We start from the raw sequence: 21,428 nt of genomic DNA, 5'->3' as shown, positions 1-21,428 counted from the left end.
CAGAAAGTATGAGCAGTTAATATTGGTGGGTGTGCTCACAGGAGCCGCAGGAAATTGAAAAATAATGATAATTCTCTAAGGTTACGCTTAAATCGTCAAATTGTAATTTGGATTGCTTATGTTGTAATTAACCCCCAATATTTTTTTATATTGCGTTGTTATAATTGTTGTTGTATAGAGTATCAGTAATCTCACTTTAAATACAAATTAATTAGACCTGTATTGGTCTAAGGTACCTCAGAAGAAATAAATATTTTTAATTATCCTAAAATAGTTAAAGATGATTTCTTGTCACTGAAAACCATAAATTACATGAAACTTCGCCAGTTAGAACTCGTTATAAGAATGAATTATTGTACTCAATAAATCACTAAGTATATAGAAAGTATTTGTACTACTTGAATGATAGTTAGAAAAAGTAAAACCAGTAGCCAGTTATTGTATAAATATACCTCAAAAAGTGATATTACATGATCAGCGACTTTATCAGCAAATCGTGATCTGGCCCTAGCCCATAGAAATATCGGTGACGTACAAAACTGTTTCTTAAAAACTATCTAGCGTTTCTATATAAGTTTAACTTAATGCAAGCGATATTTAATATCAACCTTATATCTACTTAATTATAATTCGCAAAACTTCAAAAAACACTATTAGTTCTTTAGAACGACAGTTTTAATTGAGTGCTTTTAATTGAGTGAAATTTCCATCAATTTAATACTAATTGATGTTTCTGAATAACTGGTTTTTAGTGATTTTAAACAATAATCAATGTATTAATCTGTAATTAAAACATGTCTTTTTTCGAAATTCGTTCAACGTATCTGAATGTCATAGCCAATACCATGTCTACAGCAGCTGTAAAATTCACTCTACTATAAATATAAATTCTTATATTTCACTATTAACTACCGACACCGCCGATTTTAAAATTATATTTTAAACCAACGGCTCCTCTCCTTTTCCTATTTCCATATTTAATTTCATAATTCGTTGTTTTATCCAATGAATGACGTCCGTCTCCAATTCTACTAATAATTCTGTTTCAATTATTATATTATCAATTACATTATCAATGATTTTATAAAATCTTTCAGGTCACTTTAATTGACTTCTCTTAGATTAATCTAATAAGCTAGAAAATACAATTTTCGAAAAGTTGTTGCAATAGAACAATCAATTATAAATCGTTAAATACCCAAAAATTTCCAAGGGACCAATCAAGCGAATCAATGAATTATTAGCGACCGGTCTCTTAGATAGCACCTCTTGTATTTACTACCACCCTCTTTATTACTACATTATATTCTATGATCTGAAACCACAGCAGGTGCGAGAGGGTCAATTTCTGTATTTTCATCGTGTTCTTCGATATTAGTATGAATATCGTGTATACCTCGTTTCTTCAATGTTTCCGGTGCTGTGAAGAGGATACTGCCATTCCACGGACTATTACCATGATCACCTGAAAAAGCATAATGATTACAGATTTATATCCATTTTTATCGTCATTATAAAGGTAAATATTAACATTCTTAATAGAGAGCAGTTCAATTAAAATTAACCTTGTACACAAAATATAAATCAAACTCAAACTCAAACATTTATTTATTCAATTAGACTTCCTATAGAAGCACTTTTGAATCGTCATATTACGCAGTTATATAACTTTTACCACCGGTTCGGAAGGCATTTTCTACAGAGAAGAGCTGGCAAGAGACTCTGTAGCTTCTCTTTTGAATTAACATCAATGTGAATTTTACATAATATGTAACGTTTACATAACAATGAAGCCAATGAACTGTCCTATGGTTCTTAAGCGACCACATTCCATGGATTGTCATATTCCATATATGCATTAATGCTATAGTAGGCTCTCTGAACGTAATACACTAAATTTAATATTGTTTTTGAATTTAGCACTACTAAACGATTGAATATTACGAGGAATATTATTGTAGAAGCGTATACCTCGTCCCATAAATTAATTTTTTACTTTACTGAGCCGGAAAACAGGCATTTAAATTTTGTTTCTTTCCCTCGTGTCGTATCAATGTCTATCTCCTACTTTTGTATGCAAGTCGATGTTATTGTATACTTGTAAAATATTATTAAATATATACTGTGACGGCACAGTAAGGATACCAGTACTTTTAAAGAGATCTCTTAATGAAATGACAAAAAAGAAATACTTTAAATACAAATTTGTTCCAAATATGAAGTAAATTTCAATAGTAGGTCATAAAACTTAGCCCTTGAGAATGCCCTTAGTACACTCTTCTTTCTTAGTACAGTCTTCCCTTCTACATACAGTAAATTTATACATCAGTAATATTTGTAACATTTATTAACACAATTTATTAAATACAATTTATAAACCCAAACCAAAGCTAAAATTTACAGTTAAACTGAAAATAATCATGTTATATACATGTAGGCGCAGATAATAGAGGTAGTTAAACGCAATTTAGCGATCCGATAAGGCAGTGACTAAGTGACCAGCTATCATACCGTTTGCCAACGTTTCCGTTCCATTGTACCGGTTCTTCCTCCAGATGTGGCCAATGACGATAATCATGGCGGTCACCAACAAGATTCCCACACAGCCTCCCAACAGCCATCCCATCTCGAGACCAGCCAACCTGAAAATTATGTTATTATATGTCGATATTTTAAAATAGTGATAGTTTGTTTGCAGTATTATAAGACCTATGTTAAGTCCCAGATAATACTATATATGAGAAAGTAACTCCATTTGCATGTTTTTTATCTTTTCACGTCGCACCATTTATGGTACGATTTTTGTTTCTAAAGACAGTTTGTAGGCTAGAAAGAATGACTACTTTACCCCACTAAAAGTCTCATTCCTCCATGATGCGCAGTTGACTCACTATGAAATTTATAAATTCCAATACATGGCGCCATAGTTGTCTATTTAGATCTCTTCATAATATAAGAATAAATTTTAGACACATACCTTACGGCTGAAGACTCTTCAGCACTATCCTCAACCTTGTGACATGGTATTCCATCGCTACACCAACAAAGTTCGTCGGGGCAGGAGCTATTACAACTGCTGCAATCGATCCTGTAATTAACGACATATATCATTAAAACTATGTTTTTTTTATCGAATTAATGTTTGCTTATTAAAAAATACACTACTAATTGAGTCTTTCGTCGATTTTCAAGACGACATAAATTGTCGTTTAATTTTTATTATTAAGTAATTTTTTTCTACATAATGAAAAATGGCATATGAATTTAGATTCAATTAATAACTTTATATTTAAGTTTAATACTAAAATGTATTTATAAACCTGTAAAACTATTTATCTATCATGCTAACTTTAACAATAAATAACATCGGACTTAAATGTGTCCTTTCATTAATCGATATTTTTTCATTTAAATATGAAAATCATTAGTCATTTAGAACAAGCAAATGATTTTCTCTAAGAAGAACTATGTTCTCTTTTAACTATACATTGTTGATATAATTTATAAACTCGAATATGTGTATGAATATTAACATTGAACAGATACACGCTATGTTTTTCAAACAATCGCTTTTAACCATAATAATAGTTACGATGAACTAGTCCTAATTTTCCATTATGAATCATAAACTAAAACAAACCCACACAGTTCGTTAACTCTTCATTTTAACAGTATTTGAAAATAATTAATTAAGTATACATAAAATTGTTCATCTTCTAAAATTATTCAGAGAGAAAAGAATCAAATCTCGCTACCATGCTTTATAAATGAAATGAAATAAAAACCATGATCATATTCACTGAATAATGTAAATCCACTAATAGGGTACGTTAGTAGTAGTAGTAGAAAATCTACCGTACCAAATCCAAGGAAGTTCGCTTCTAAAAGAAGTATACTCACGGCTTAATTATGGTGCAGGTATCATTCACCAAATCAAACCCTCTGTTGCAGACGCATTCACCGTCCTTACACACGCCGTTATCGCACGAGCAATTCTTGTAACAAGACGTCACATCTGTTTCGTTTCGAGTAAACCCATCCAGGCATTCGCATTTGTTCGGCTCGACACACTCTCCATTCACACAGGGCTTCGAGCAAGTCGGTTTGCACCTCCCATCCACCATTACATAGCCCTCGTTACAGAAGCAAACGTTACGTGATACGCATCTCCCATTATCGCAATTTCCACAAATGGGATCATCACGTTCACATACTGCGCTATCTTTACTCTTTCTATACCCATCTAAACATTCACATTGATCTGGAGCAACGCAGGACCCATTTACACAACCTCTTTTACAAATTGGCCTGCACTCTCCAGCATCTAAACTATAACCCTGGTGACATTTGCATGTTTCAGGCGCTATACAGTCTCCGTGAGTACAATTGGTGCAGATTGGAGCACAGGCCGTCGAATTAACTGCTGTGTACCCAGGATAGCAATTACATACACCCGATACACAGGAACCGTTGACGCATGGAGTTTCGCAAATACGCCTACAGATATATATATCTAACGGGTCTTTTTCATAACCGACATTACATGTGCAGTTATCGGGCGCAGCGCAAATTCCATTTTCACAAGGTCGTTTGCAGATTGGTTCACATTTGTCGTTTATCTTCTGATAGTTGGTGTTACATTCGCAAGTTTCTGGCGCTACACATTTGCCGTTCTCACAGCTTCGGCAGACTGGTTCGCATTCGAAAATGTCCTTTGACAGACCTGAATGTTCATATCCATCGTGGCATGTGCATGTGTTCGTAGCTGTGCAGTTGGCGTTTTTGCAGGGTCTATCGCATTTAGGTGGGGGGTCAATGCACTCATTGTTGTTGTGCAGAATCAGGGGTGGTTTACACGTGCAAAGATTCGTCGTGACGCAATGCCCTCGTAAGCACCCGTCTTTGCATTTAGGTTGACATGAATGAGTCGTGCGATTGAAGAAGAAGCCTTCGCAGCAAGCCGGCCTTAATCGCTAGAAGTGGTGAAGTAAGACTATTAAAATTGGATATAAATTTGTTATAAACACAAAGAGATAAATTGATATATTTTATTATATTATTTGTGAATATAAGTAGGTACTTTAAAATATTGTCATTATTTCAAATGAAATATATGTATTTTCCACATTTTAAAGTCGGATAATGTTGTAATATGTTGCATTATACTTTTCTCATAAATGCATTATTAACTTTTGATATTTATATTAACATATTTGGAATATTTTAAATGAATATCGTCGAATAAATGTAGGTACATACCTTGGTCCTCGGATCTCGCCTGAAACAGAAAAACGTAATATTTAACATAATGCCATAATATTAACTACCCTCAAGGCTAATATAAAAAAACGTTTCATTTCGGACTTCACATAACATTTTGAATTTATTCTCATCATCATTGCTTGATTTGAGTTTGTATCTTTGTTTTAATGTAAAGTGTGTAAAAATACGTTGATTAATGGTTTCTTATTAAATCTTATAACTCATCTTTTGTATCTGCTATATTCAAACAGATAACGCGTTATGGTATCAGGATAAGTCGAGTCCCACCTGCAAAATTCGTGTTATGTCTCTTATAAAACCACCCATTATACAGTGTGACAATCGCAGAAAGTTTATATAGCGAAATTCGTGTTATCTGGTGCTATTCAACTTCGCGTTGTGGCGCTAAGGAAAAGCCATGACGTGTTCGGAAAAATATTAGCTATTCATTTACCGTATTTTTTTTTTGATTAGAGACATAATACTATATTTGCAACGTGGATCTTTTACTGTGATTATTTCGCGTTATCCGCTACTTTTTCGTTCAGAGATCATCAGTAGGTAACTGATCCACAATGTCCGTCAAGTTTTGCTATGCAGTGGGTTTCGAGAGCGATATATCAAAGTAGAATCTAGATTCAATTCAAGTCAATTTTATTTTATGAATGGCAGTGCTGTGTTGCCACAATTTTGCCAATGTCACGTTGTGGATAGTTTTACATCTGAGATTTATAAGTAGAATCTAGATATTCCTTTAAAGAAAATGAGAAAACAGCAAATGTCATCAGGTATTAATGACATTGATTAGTTTTGTCATTCCCTTTTTTTGTTATGACCAAAAAATGAGCTTAAAATTAATGAAACGTTCGGAAATAACTTATTTTCGTACAATCGTTAGAACGTACTAAATTACTGAATTTAATACGACATTGTTAGTAACTTTTCCCCGTCCTAAATGGAATTTGTTTGTTTGGGAGCACGCGTTAACATCGTGAAATACTGGTCCGATTTAACAGTCTTGTTATGTTTAAGAGTTCATTTATCGTGCACGGGCTTTACAACATCGTATCATCATCATCTGCAGCACATATATGTAGTGTCACGGGACTCTTATGAGGGCTCATATCATAATCCATCAAACTGGCCAATTGCAGGTTGGCAGATATCACATGTCATCGAACTTTTGATTCTTCGACATGTCGGTCACGGTCACGGTCTTTTTCCGTTTGAAGCAGTGGTGTTGTGAAAAATGCATACCAACTGCTGTAGATTGAATGGGTTGATGATGATGATGATGAATTGCATTACTGAAATTATAAATTGTATCTAAATTCATGCAGTTTTATCCATAAAAGCAATTGTGATGATAAATTTATTTTATAACCTTTCAAAAATAATTTTTTTAATTAGTAATATAGTTTTGTTGTTAGTTTATAGTAGTTTGTTATGTTATATAGAAATGTAGATTAGTACGTATATTTAATGATTACTTATAAAAAATATAATATATATAATTAAACCATACTACAGCATGCTTTTCCCTAAACGGGAAATTGACTAAATTTAATTAACCGCCGCAATTGAATGTCAATTATATTACTTATCTTGTTTTCCAAACTACCATTGTGTAATTTGAGTATTAATATGAATATTTAGAATTGTTCATGTAATGAGCGGTTAATGCCTCCGCCTCAAACCTAGAAGGCGGGGGTTCGATACTAGGTGTACAAAATACAAATTTTTCGATCTATTTGCCCATTAGTCACACATCGTCAAAAACGCAGTGGTGGCTCAGTGGTGAGAACCTCGGACTTCAAAATCGATAAGTTGGGGTTCGAGACCGGGCGAGCGTGAAGGAAATAAATTGATTTTTCAATTTATCTGCAGATGTGGATAACATCACCACTGCTTAAAACGGTGAAGGAAAACATCGTGAGGAAACCGGCATGTCCAAGAATCAAAAGTTGGACGACATGCGACATCTGCCAACCCGCACTTGGCCAGCGTGGTGGATTATGGCCTGAACCCTCATAGGAGGCCTGTGTCCCAGCAGTGGGAACATGTATTGGCTGATGAAGATGATGACACATCGCCATATAGAAATTATAATATACTCTATGGCACAATTAAAATCAGATAACAAATAACAACATATTTGAACCCGGTACTCCAAGAGTTTGAATCCTATCAATCTATACTAATATTATAAACCTAAAGAGTTTGTTTGTTTGAACGCACTAATCTCAGAAACGGACCGCTTCTTTTATTATTTTGATAAAAAGTTAAGGACTAAAATAGTTTAATACGCATAGTACGATATTAGGAATGATGGTTGTTAAGTACTCTTTAACACAGAATTGGCTCATCGGTTCTGGATAAAATTTGACACAGTGATAAATTATAGCTTAAAATAAAAAAAATCCCGAAATATCAAATTATTTAAAAAACTTGTATAAAAATAAGAACACAACTGCAACGATAAATAATAAATTGATAAATAAATAAACAAATCAAACAATTTCTACCAATGACCTTGAACTTGCGTCATAAGCGAACCTACACACATTGCTAATTATGTTTGATAACGATATGCTAGTACAGAAAACAGGCATTTTGCATGTTTCACTTAACCACATAAATTGCTAAACCGATATTGAAACTTGGCAGTCTTATGCAGGCTATCTTATCCCAAAAGATCCATTCTCGCATGGAAGATACACAAGTTTAATCAAATATTGCAAACAATTATATCTTTTTAAATTAACCAAGATCAACTTAATAATGAATTAACTTTCAAGGAAAGAACGTATTTGTGTCTTCTTTTTTTGATTTATGCCTATAGTGTTACAAGTGTTTGTGGGCGATGGTGACCACTTACCATCAGGTGGTACCTGCTTCTTTGTAAGAGCCATCTTCAATAAAAAATAAAATAAAGTTAACAAATACAAGACGAGTGAAGCGAAGCACCAGACTTCATACAAAAGAATCACACAAAATCTGTTTTAGACCTATATTAGAGTTCACCAAACGTTATGAGGTAACGAACACCAAAAAAATACAGTCGAATTGGGACCTCCTCCTTTATTAGAGTCGGTTAAAAAAGCACTTACATCGAACAAACATGGGGGTCGTTCGGGTTCAGGCCAAGTACAACAATTATTGCCAAATTGAGGAGAGCCAAGAGCCTTAGAGCATCCATAGTTCCACTGAATCCGATAAGTATTATCACATCCGTTGGTGCGCAACAAAAAACACGATATGTACCATCCACTGCGTGCTAACAACTGACGGTTCAAACATACACACAGGATGTTGTTTTATGTTTATAATCATGACGTGTGCGTCGCATCCTCACAACGGATCCTCTGTAAAAGATTGGCTTTTTACGACGCGGTAGATTGTCTTTTAGTTCCTTATACTCGGAGGTTTAGAACTTATTTAAAGCTCGTTAAGATAACGCTACTGCAACTTTATTTCATTCCGATCTACTGTATTAGTTGAAAATCTGACAATTACGGTGAGGGCTGAATTACTTCGAGCGGATTTTATGAATCTTTACTAATATAATAAAGCTGAACAGTTTGTTTGTTTGTTTGAACGCACTAATCTCAGGAACAACTGGTCCGATTTGAAAAATTATTTCAGTGTTAAATAACCCACTTATTGAGGAAGGCTATGTATGTACCACGGGCGAAGACGGGGTGGATCACTAGCATCAAATACAGACAGAGATTCGACGACGAATAAAAATGACTTAGGTACGTTTAAAAACTCAAAATTCAACCACATATATACAAACAGCGTAGTAGGTTAGTCCCGTAAAGGTAATTGATGTATGTAAATAAAGAAATAAATAAATGCACATATTTAACTGATCAAAGTGAGATAAATATAAAGAATACTAGCTGCGCTCCGCAGTTTCACCCGTGTAAGTCCGTATCCCGTAGGAACATCGGGATATAAAGTTGCCTATATATTACTCCAGTTGTCCAGCTGTCTACGTACCAAATTTCATTGCAATCGGTTCAGAAGTTTTTTGCGTGAAAGAGCAACAAACACACACACATCCTTGCAAACTTTCGCATTTATAATATTAGTAGGAAGTAGGATTTCGCGCAAGTTGATCGCTATGCCCGCTGCTTCGCCCGCAATTCAAAAAACGCGGATAATTTCCGATAAAACCCATCCTATGTCCTTTCTCAGGACTCGAACTCTCTTTGTACCAAATTTTACCCAAATCGGTTAAGACAGGCAAAGTACTACCTGTCTTAACTGATTTGAGAGACTTTCACCTGTATATATGAAGCCTTACTCCCATAATCCGTTTGAGTTTTGAGTTTTTGAGTTTGAGTTTTCAAACATTTATATATTGCATTGGAAGCTATTAAAACTTAGAAAAATATAACCATCGTTATTTCGCAAGTGTGAATTGTAAGATATACATTATTATTAATTATAAACTATAAACGAACTATTTTAATAATAATATAAAAAAGCTAAACAAAACAGTTAGTACTTAGACCTGACATTGACTTGTTCTATGATTTTTTTATAAAAACATATTTTACTAAGAATTAAATCGAATAAAGATCAGCCTTCTAGTACGCCTGATAGAAAATCTTATCCAGCAAACAAACTGTACGTGATTTCTTTAAAATAATGATTTATTACATGCTTACAAACTCTAAAGTAACAGTCGAACAAAGCAAACAACCTAATCTGTTCTCTCGATTTTTAATGTCGGTTAAAAAGCCACATTTCTCGGTTACAACTTACGGTTCAAACAATGGCTTATACCAGTAGCTAGCGGAACATCCGGCGATGGTTACAACGACGAGAGGTGAATATACAAAAATTTTTATGCAAATTTGTCGGGTATCTATAAAAAATTGCACGTGCGAAACGAAAGCCGATATGATATTAATGCGGATAAATTGGTGAGAGCTCTGTGACTTTAACCGTGGGTTCCGTTGAAAATTAAAGCTTTTTAATACTACTAGCTAACCCGACAAATACTGTTCTGCCTTAATCTTATCAGTTAGAGGTATGAAAAAAAGATTGGCCGATTCTCAGACCTACACGTTATGTACACAAAGTTTCATAGGAATCGGTCCACCCGTTTCGGAGGAGTATGGTAACTAACGTTGTGACACGAGAATATTATATATGTAGAGAAGATTATTAATTTTAAAACCTACTTTATCTCTACAAATCCCTACATATCATAATATGTAAGTAACTTTTTATAGAAGTAACTTTCTAGGTAGACAGAGACAAGTAGACAGACAGTAGAATATCAGGTTCTACTGGTTTTCAAGCAATTAATTATATTATTTTCAGTTATTTAGGCGTGAAGAAAAGACAGACATAACACCAATCAAATGAACAACAAAAACGCTATCATCTTCCTATCAGTAAGTATCAGCATGATTTAAAACACTCCCCTAACACATACAAACCAATGCATTACATGAGAAATTTGAGGAATTTTTATTTTATTTTATTTTTATTTATTTTAGATTCACCAACAAGTGTTACATTAAAGAAATTATATCAAGTAAATATAAAAAAAGGTGTGTGTGCGATTCACACATGATAGAAGTGAAACTTCAATAAATCGTCAAAAGAATGAATAAAATAGTATGTATATTTCTGTCTCATTCTTTGCCGGCTTCATTCTACACATTTTTGTATTTCTGTCTCTTACCTGTCGTTTTTCCGTTGCATCAGGTTTGAAATCACAACGATTCTAAAGAAGTTTCACTTCAAAAAATACGAGCTAAGTGCACACCTTTAAAAGGTAAACACAACATGCATATAAATTAAACAACTAAAACATCTTACAAACGAAAGTATAAAGAAAACATTGCAATGTTATACTGCATAATACACATCAGCGGTATAATATTAGTTGTTTAATTAATATGCATGTTGTGTTTACCTTTTAAAGGTGTGCATTTAGCTCTTAATTTTTTTATATTTACTTGATATAATTTCTTTTATGTAATACCTGTTGGTGAAGCTAAAATAAATAAAATAACAATAAAATATTGAATGTATTCCACGTCAAGTTACCACCGGACATCTCAACAGATCTCTAATTTTGCAACGCCAAATCAAACGAGCAATTGACGATCGATGAGCCACTGTTTGGTTATTGTAATGCCTGTCACGCGACGCTAATCGACCAACTATATTTTACGGCCCACTTTGTTTTATAGCTACCCACAAATATACAAAAACAACGCGTAACTTTAATGATAAATAGTGTCTGACCTTCGGCGGGACGTCTTTCGCATTTAGACGTTATTAATTCGGGAGTGTTAGGTATTATGTTTTAATCATTACACATTGCTTGTACGCGATTAAATGTACCCACGTCAATATGCAGTATTATAATAAATGTTTGGAGAACACTGCCTCGATACTGTTATGTGTTGTTATGGGCGGTGGTAGCGCTAACCATCAGGCGACCAGCTCCATTGCCGACAATGACATAAAAAAGTATTTTAAGTTTGTTATAATTTAATGTGAATAATTATGAAATAAACCCGTCTTAATCAACGAGGATGATGATTTAACTATTTTAAACAATATTGAAGCATTTAACGGTGCAAATGAATCGCATTAGATTGAGGCGGGATTTTGACAACTGCGCGATATTAGTACCACAGATAACAAAATGCTAGTATTAGTACGTGTGTTACAGACAAAACTCACAGCCGGTCAAATTCATTTTCACTGTAAAAATCAGTCAAAACTGGTTATGACCGATTACGTCAGAAAAAACACTTGACTGATTGCTGAATTCAAGAGTGGTTAAAAGTTTTAACATAAAAAAAATGTTTAATCGCTAAAAAGTAAGTATCACATAATTCAGCTGAATTCAGTCATTGTATAGTTTGCTTCTGTTTAAGTAGAAAGCGCCCTACGTTCTGCCCTACGTTCTAGCGAGTCGTTTCTGACACTCGCCAGCTGCTGCCGTAAGACTCTTGCTTCACACGATCGGATCTTATAGCAGTGAAAGAAAACCTAACAGGCTCGTGACAACACTATTCGGTAACCTATTTAGTTTATATATGTTTTTGTTTCTTCTTTCTCTGCCTTCGTAGTCAAACGTTTCAAAATAGGGGTCACTTAATACTACATTTTTAGATACATAATAATATACTACCTACGAAAAATCAGTCACAGGCATGGGTGAAAACAACTTTGAGTCATTTTTCAGGTCACAAGTTCTTTTGACCGGCGAGTATGGACTGTAACAAATATGTGGATAATTTTTCTTCGCTTGTCTGTCAATACCATCAACCCAGATGGGTCTGTGACGCCTCACTTACGTCAATGAAGGCGTCATATACTTTTATCATAATCATAATCTTAAATTATAATCATTTATTCATCCTTATAGATACATATTATTTTTGTAAGAATTCAGATGCGACTCGCACTTAACCATTTTTGTGGTACTGTCATCGTAAGTGTGTGTGTGTGTATTCTAATTATGCAACAATGTTGGATCCGAGCATCAAATGGACGTGGAAAATATTTTTTCCACCATCCTGTATCAAATATCACATACATTTAAACAACGTTAATACAATATTATCAACCACTTAATTATACATAAATGATTAACCGTCCGTGAATTTCGAACATTTTATCAATTATTATTATTGTATTATTATGTCATAGGTATTTTAAATGTTTCCCGGCCTTAAGCTCTCTGATACACTTAAATTAAAGGCACAAAAATAAAATGATATGTGTGTATTTATTAAATATTTCAAATATTTTATCTGTTATATGATATTAGATAGTGCATGAGCAGGATTCAGATTCAATATATAACACAAATATGAGAATTGCAATAAAACATAAACAGTAATTAAAGAATTACGTAATCTTAGTCTTCTAAGCTCTTACTTTTCAGCCTAATATTGTTATCCACGACATGAATAAAACTATATTTGTTTATTTTTTCGTTTAATTTGATTTAATTTTAGCTTCGACCTGCGTATCTTAGTCAGCCCACGACAGATTACGCAACACTATTTGTTTATTTATATTTTTTCATCAGATTTAATTTCTCTTAAAACTACGTAAATTATTACAAAAAAAACATACGCCATTCCCAATTTGAAGTTATCTATATTCGACATCGTCGTTCGAAATGGGGCCAAATGAGAACAATTTTCATACAAGTTACGGTTAAAAACCCACGTGGATTTTTACGTGACTATGTAGTTATCAAGTAACGTTAAAAAGTATAAAAAAAAAATTGAGAACCTCGTTCGTTTTTGGCAACGTCGAATAAAGCAAAAATATTGTAAAGGAAAAAAATGTAGCGGAATTCTATAAATGTCATTACGAACTCCGGATTATGTTTTTTTGCTTCATATAAATCTTTGATTACAAATACATGAATTCAATTACTATAATCAACGCTTCTCATTATTGACTTAAAATGTGTTTTCTAGAACTATTATATATATCTATTATAACACTATCCAAATATTAACGTTTTTGTTCTAATATTCTTAAAAAAAAATCCAAATAACGGTACTATGAATAATATCTTTGATAGAAGAATTCTACATGGCAAGAATTTAAATTTATTTAAGCTTCGAATTTTATTCGCTATTGGTACTGAAAGTTTTAATTATAAATATGCTGTAATAAGAATATCTTATCTGTGCTTTTCTTACACTAAATTGTAGCATAGCCTAAGCAGTATTAAATTATCTATGGTCTTAGAAAAAAAAACAATTTAAAAGAAAAACAAGTCCTCCGTCGTTTTTGAAAACATTCGTTAATAACTGTTGAGTATTTCTAGACTAAGTTATACTTATGAAAACGAAACGTATTGTTTGTTGTCATAGAACAGGGATAAGTTCATATATCTAGCTTAAAGCACGTCATTTCTCTATATAACAGTATTAAACTATTTGTGCAGCATGCACATTCAGTTCTCAATCGTAAAACAATACAAGGAATATGGACGCTTATGTTTCTCGTTTTAAAGTACACAATGGTTTATATATATTTCAACATTTCGATAGTGTACATTATCTACCACAGGACAGGAATTTTCCTATTGATAAAAACAATTACATTGTGCAATAGCGATTTTAAAAGTAATTAATATGTTCTATTACTTCTAGAACATTGCGGATTTATGTCTTCATTGTATTCTGTAAATTATCGTTGTAATTATGACAAATTGAATAAAACCGAATTATCATAGTAAAACTAAAATATAAAGAAATTAAAGTGGTAAACGTTTTATTATAGGGAACAAACAATAATTGTGAATAAATGTGTGGTTTTATTTATATAAATCTGTGGTTTTATGGCGGTTCATTCGTTGATTTTTTAAATAACTAAACATAGGTAAACAATTCTATCAAAGCTCAGATTGATCACATACTTATATCAGTTTCATGTGTTACTTTAAGATTTTTATATGACGATAGCAGGATCACCTGATAAAGAAAGTTATCAACTTACTTACTTTAAAACTCTTTAATTTGTTTGATTTTCAACCGACATCAAAAAAGGAAGAGGTTATCAATTCGACTGTTTCATTTTTTATTTGTGACCCTAAAACTTCCGACTGGGTGAAATGATTTTGATGCTTTTATTTGCAAGCTGGTGTCCGTGGCCCCATTTATTTAAAGAGGTTTTATTGTTAATAATAATTATAGAAATAGTACAGGACTGGTAGACAGGAAATAGCGTCATATCGCAAAAATGATAACACAGCAATAGTCAATGATTTCACACGAGAATCATAATTTATAGGTTCATTAACTTAGTAAGTTATGATTTATTTATAACTTGAATGTATTTAAATGTGCTTAACAAAATTAATTATGGATGTATCATCATTGTTATTGAGTTTTTGTAACGGAATATGTCACGTTTCCTTTTTTTTTGTTAGAGATAGATAGAAGATTTTTAACCGATCTCTCTATAAGGACAGAAGGTTTTCAATTCCTGTTATATTCCTTATATATGTAATTTTAATTATTGGTCCCATTTTAGAATTTGCAGTGGTATCTCACCCCCCAGGAAGGTCGGTGGACTTTTTTGTGGAAAATGAATAAACATTAAATTTTTAGTTTTATAACATTGAAATGGTTTATAAATGAGAAATTTTGAAAGAACAAAAAAAAACCCGCCTCGTGATCAAAAAAATTTTTTTAATAATTATTCAATAATTATTAAAATAGTGAAGAGATCGAAAAATGAACACATGCGTGTAATGAAAATTATATTTTTACACATTTACATGTAAAGGAAAGGTTTGAAATGTAAGTTCTTTTGTTGACAGACTTGTCGTGTGAGCTACGAGCTTAATAGTAACTCGGTCAGGGCTTCGAAATGCGCACAACGGTGCGTCAATGATGCATTCAGCATGACGTAGATTTTATATCCATTCCATATTTTTTTATGTCCTCGCCGGCCGGCATGCTTACCATCAAGGAACCCACTAGCTCAATAGTGGGTTCCTTGATGGTAAGCAGTTCCATAGCTCATGAACAGACCTTACAAATGGATTGCCGACTATAAATTGCAAAGGGATTACGAGAGGATTGACGAGAGATAAAAAGGAAAGGTCCGGGAAGGCTAAGGAAAAGGATATACGACCCAATGCTCATTTAATTAACAGGGTTTATATAGTAATATATAAATTAAATTAACAAAAAGTATCAAAAAATGGTTTTTCAATAGCCATATTCAGAATAGTATTATGCCACATAAATTAAAGAGTACCTGGATGACCGAGCCTTGCTCGGTTTAACTTCGTGAAGTTTAGTATTATTATTCGCCAATAGATGTCAGGAAGAGTCGCTAAGTTTAAGTCGATAAAACTGGAATATGACATTTTCTAAAAAAGATTCCTAGCTAGATCGATTTATCGCCCCCGAAACCCCCTATATACTAAATTTCATGAAAATCGTTGGAGCCGATTCCGAGATTCCAATTATATATATATATATATTGATTAAGAATTGCTCGTTTAAAGGTATAAGATATTCTAGAATTTAACACAACGCCATCTATGCTCTAAGTGAGTAAAGCTTCTACAATTTGGCTTATAGTAACGTACATAAACTTATTCCTTGTGTTTTGCACAAATACCAATCGTCGTTTATGTATTGCCGAGTTAGGCGATTTAGGTAAACGTAGACGTGAAGAAGAGACAAACAGACAGAGTTACTTTCGTATTTATAATATCAATAGGTCGAACCTGCGGCTTCACTCGCGGTGTACCCGGCTTAAATGTAAAATATGTGCTAATCCAGATTATGACCCATCTCTGTACTAAACTTCACACAGATCTCATCAGGTTTTTGCTTGAAAGGGTATCAAGAAACACTACATACTTACAAACTTTCGCGTTTATAACATAATATCGGTATAGCATTTGATGAATACGTAGAAAAGGAAAATCCATGGACATTTTGACACCAAACTTGATAATCACAAGGTAACACAAAAACTGTCTTCAAAGTATCGTCATTGAGAGAGATATTTGTATCAAAATTGAAAAACGCCTCTGACGTAGAAGGAACCTTTAAATGACAAACAACGCACGATCCCAAGGCTCGCCCTACTTAGGATACTACTATACCTACTTAGGATTAGATACACCACAAGATGTACACACAAATAATTTAACATAAATTTAACCGACTTCAAAACCACCCAAAAGCGAAAACAAATTAATAAAATTATATTAATAAGCGCTTATAATAATTACTGTAAGCGCTAACTACTCATTTCTTTGAATTCCGTGCCAAAACAGAGAACTGGCCAATTCTTCCTTGTAAATACTAATTTCAGAAGCGGTGGCAAATATTAACCACCTACAACTGCATCGTCTTAGGCTGGATTATCATTATTCATACATAATATATTTCCCACGATATTTATGACATAAAAAATACTCACATAAGCGAACAATCGTCCAAACAGATTCCGCTATCATCGCAGCGTGTACACGATTTCTCGCAGTCATAACACTCGCCCGTCGTCGAGTTCTTGGCAAAGCCGTCGAGGCACGTGCATACATCAGGAGCTGTACACACTCCGTTCACGCACTTATCACACACCGGTTCACATTCTCCACTTATATTCCTATACCCCTCTGGGCACTCACACACGTTGGGAGCTATGCATCTGCCCGTACAATTGCACATTGGTTCGCAGACATCCCCAAAACCGCCGTAACCCTCGAAGCATTGGCATACATTGGGTAACACACATTTGGCGTTTACACATGTATAGCACACTGGCTCACATTCATCACCGTTGACGAGATAGCCTGGGTCGCAGTGCAGCCTGCATACGAAGTCCTCATCTATCTTGTAGTCAGGCTCACATTTGTAGCAATGGGTCGTGTTGTATCTCTCATATCCTTGATTGCAGATGCACGTGTTGTTACGGCATTCGCTGTTGACGCAGGGTGATGGGTGTTGGTTCGAGCTGCATATTGGTGTAACGCATGTGTTGTTGTGTTGTGGGTCTAGTATCTTTGGTGGGTCGCACACACATTGGTCTGGTGCGACACAACGACCGCCATAGCAGCCAGTGCTGCAGAAGGGCACGCAAGAATCGGTCGGTGCTTCATAGACCCAACCCTTGCAGCATACTGTTTGCCGTTCTGTCTTTGTGAATACCTGAAATGGGCAATATTAGGTTTATAATATTATTGAAAACAACGAAATGATTGTTCATTTGTTATTACGCAATAAATAATATTGATCATACGGAATGAGTAGAAAGAAAAATATCGCGTATTGTATACATATAGATATATAAAAAGTGTCTATACTTATTTTTATTGATGTTATTTATCAACTAACGTCTCAAAAGCTAAAAGACTGTCGCAGGGTTATCCCGTTCATTACAACAGGAACTTTTTAATGCTATTAGGCATTACAGAGATAAAACCTATCCTTTGTCCTTTTTCAAATCTCAACTATTTCTGTAACAAATTTACAAATCGGTTTAGTGGTTTAGGCGTGAAGAGACAGACAGAGCTTACAGAGTTAGTTCGCAATGTAAGTAGAGAGGATGATTATTCAAAAACTTGTATATATGAAGTGTCAAACTGTTTGCTGAAGTTAGTGGATAAATAAATAATAATACTGACTATAGGCTTCTTCCTAACAGCTGTACACCTTCTACCTCGGCCACACAATTTGACGAAGGTCTGCGATATCACTCTCGTCTTCCTTACTCTGTAAAAAATTGTAATATTTATTTAATTATTTTAATAAAAACTTTTTAAATTTAAAGCAGTGAGTTTAAGACCGGTCGAACGTGCATGAAATAAATTGATTTTTTCAATTTACGAGTATCTTCACATGATCCACATGAAAACATCGTGAGGAAACCTGTATATCTTAAAATCAAAAAGTTCGACGACATGTGACATCTGCTCAAGAGCGGGTGCTCTTGGCCAGCGTGATCGACTAAGGCCTAAACCCCCATAGGCCCGAATACCTGCATGTTAACATATATGGGCTAATGATAAAAACATTGCTCTGTAATAATAAGACTTTGTTATAGATAAACTACCACTAAGTAGTAGTTAATTTTAATTTGAGGCGTCAAATTGGTTCGTTTGAGAACCTTTTTCAAATGATTTAAAGTTATCGTTATCTATTAAACTAAAGATAATTTCATTTATACAATTGTAAAATTGTTTTATTTGATACTATTTACCACAACTAGTGAAGGGTGTGACTTATTTGTTTTGAAATCCAATACTCTAATTCTACAAACAATTGCACTTTTAGAATGAAGGTAGGTATAAGTTATATATATTATATTTTTGGGAATCCTTTGAATCATATCATCTGGGCTAAAATCAGGAAATTCCAAAAAAATCCCGAATACTATATATTATTTTGATAAGAACTAAACCAAAAATCCCAGAATTTTTAATAATTCACATATAGTAATTGATAGTAACTGGATGATTCATCTCTGTATTTTTTTATAAATCTTGGCTAGATCGAATTATCCCCTCCGGAACCCCTTGCATACTATATTTGAAAGACGAATTATGTTAATTAGTATAACTAATTTATGTATTTATATGAAACAACCGGTGGTAAATGTTAAAACTATGTTATGGCGATCCAAAAGTGCTTCTATAAGAAGACTAATTGAATAAATAATATTTGAGTTTGGGTTTATAATCTATATATATAAAAACCAAAGGTCACTCACTCACTCATCAAGAAATCTCAAAAACCGCTGAACGTATGAAAGTGAAATTTTGTAGGTAGTTAGTAGTTAGTTGGAAGACGCACACTAAGAACGGATTTTCCAATGGGGTTGCGTTAAAGGCGTCTAGGGCTGTCGACAGTTTGTATGAAAGTCCTTAATTTTTTGTGTTACAAACTGGAAATTTGGCAGGGAGGTAGTTTATAGTTTGCTGACATTTTCCAAAAAAGGAATTTTCAATAAGGCATAATTTTCATTAACAGCTCCTAGGGCTGTCGCAAATTTGCATGAAGATTCTTCAGTTTTGAACAATAGACTATATAAAAATTATAAAATTCAATATTCAGTAGACGTCTACTTTAAATAAATGTTGCTAATTGTGCTGTATTAGAGGCGTGTAGGGCTGTCCCAAGTTCATATGAAAGTCGTTAATTTTTTTGTTACAAATATGAAATTGAACAGGGAATTAGTTAATATTTGGCTAATATTTATCGCAAGCTTGTTCGTCTCATCAACAATCAGTCGTAGATCATTTGTAAAGACGACATTTGTGATTAATAGCGTAATAAAGAAAATAATTCTTATAAAAATTGTTTTGACTAGGCGAGCGCAGCTGCGGGCAACGACTAGTTTATGAATTAAAAAGCTTTTGCTCGCGGCGTCGCACGCGTTAAATTAGGAGTAGTTTAAAAGATGTTCTACATAACTGTACTGTTAAAAAAACCCTATAAAAATCCGTTGCGTAGTTTTAAAGATTTAAGCCTACATAGGGACATAGAGACAGAGAAAGTGACTTTGTTTTATACTATGTAGTGAAGAAACAAATCATGTCTAGTTTATTAAGAGAGACGTTATTAAAATTTTGTTGTCGTATATTCTCTTAGCTATTTGTTAAAATATATTAATGTAATACCAAAATTATAGTACCGAAGCATTTTTAATCTATAACAATGTTATACATACTGTTTAGTCACCACACAAACTCCAGGCGCATCTACTTTCAAAGCCTGCACCGAAACCACTCCACAGATAAAAAATAAAATACAAATCACAAACTTTGAGCACATTTTTAAAATTTGATTTTTTTTTTGCTGTCCCTACGACACAACCAAATGGCAAGGAATTTAAAAACAATATGATCTATCATTGCCTGTGTGAAAGGATGTTGGGACATAAATCAGAGACCGTCGACTTATTGAAACTCACCCTTATTTCCTTTGTGTTAAATTCAAAATGCAATAATTAAGTAGAACAATTAGTTAACGACCGGGATACGCTTGTACTTAATTGTTTTTTAATCTGCGTCAGGATTTTTTGGAAATATTTAATTTTATTGGACTAAAGTAATCTATACTAATATGATAAAGCTGAAGAGTTTGTTTGTGTGTTAGTTTCTTTGAACGCGCTGATCTGAGGAGCCAATGGTCCGTTTTGAAAAATTGTTTCAGTTTTAGATAGCCCATTTATTGAGGAAGGCTCTAGGCTACAAATGTACCATGGGCGAGGCCGGAGCGGACCACTAATATTATATAAATCTAATTGATCGAATAAAAATATATTTAAAAGCAATATCAGCAAAATTGTGTTGTTTGTTAAAAAGTGTTTTGATTAAAATACATCAACAGCAATCTAACTATCCAATCTAAACTAAGCTTTTTTTTATTAAATACGATTTAACATCACATGGCGCGTAAAAAGAGACCTCCTTGAAGCAACTTTATCGTCCCATATGGTCGTGTCAATCAAATTCAACAACTCGTGGCAATAAAAAATAATTGTTGTCTGCAATATTGTACCAAATAATAGGCAAGCATTTAGTACATCGCTTAGATTCGAAAAAGACGAAGAAGAAGGATGAATATTTACTCAAACACACACACACACACACACACACACACACACACACACACACACACACA

The 21,428-nt window shown here is 33.6% G+C and overlaps 1 protein-coding gene across 1 annotated transcript; it reads right to left on the bottom strand.

Annotated features, from left to right (window-relative positions):
• Positions 1-1,183: 1,183 nt before the first annotated feature.
• On the bottom strand, positions 1,184-20,612 carry LOC119840489 (protein draper-like). The gene is made up of 8 exons (XM_038367127.1): positions 20,473-20,612; positions 18,428-18,515; positions 17,224-17,951; positions 5,260-5,278; positions 3,901-4,973; positions 2,978-3,088; positions 2,512-2,642; positions 1,184-1,465 (listed from the first exon to the last, which is right to left on the bottom strand). Exons 1-8 carry the CDS (start codon positions 20,574-20,576, stop codon positions 1,302-1,304), a joined length of 2,418 nt encoding a protein of 805 aa, XP_038223055.1. The 5' UTR covers positions 20,577-20,612; the 3' UTR covers positions 1,184-1,301.
• Positions 20,613-21,428: the final 816 nt, after the last annotated feature.

This window comes from Zerene cesonia, chromosome 6 (assembly GCF_012273895.1).
Source record: "Zerene cesonia ecotype Mississippi chromosome 6, Zerene_cesonia_1.1, whole genome shotgun sequence".
Lineage (NCBI taxonomy): Eukaryota > Metazoa > Arthropoda > Insecta > Lepidoptera > Pieridae > Zerene > Zerene cesonia.
This window is presented reverse-complemented; position numbering and strand designations above follow the sequence as displayed.

Bases quoted from the DNA above. Each gene is read 5' to 3' on its own strand.
- LOC119840489 (XM_038367127.1), bottom strand. From the start codon at position 20,576: ATGTGCTCAAAGTTTGTGATTTGTATTTTATTTTTTATCTGTGGAGTG. The intron at 3,089-3,900 runs GTGAGTATACTT...CGTTAATTACAG, and splicing joins ACCTGCACCATAATTAAGCC to GATCGATTGCAGCAGTTGTA. The intron at 1,466-2,511 runs GTATGATAGCTG...ATGCTTTTTCAG, and splicing joins AACGGAAACGTTGGCAAACG to GTGATCATGGTAATAGTCCG.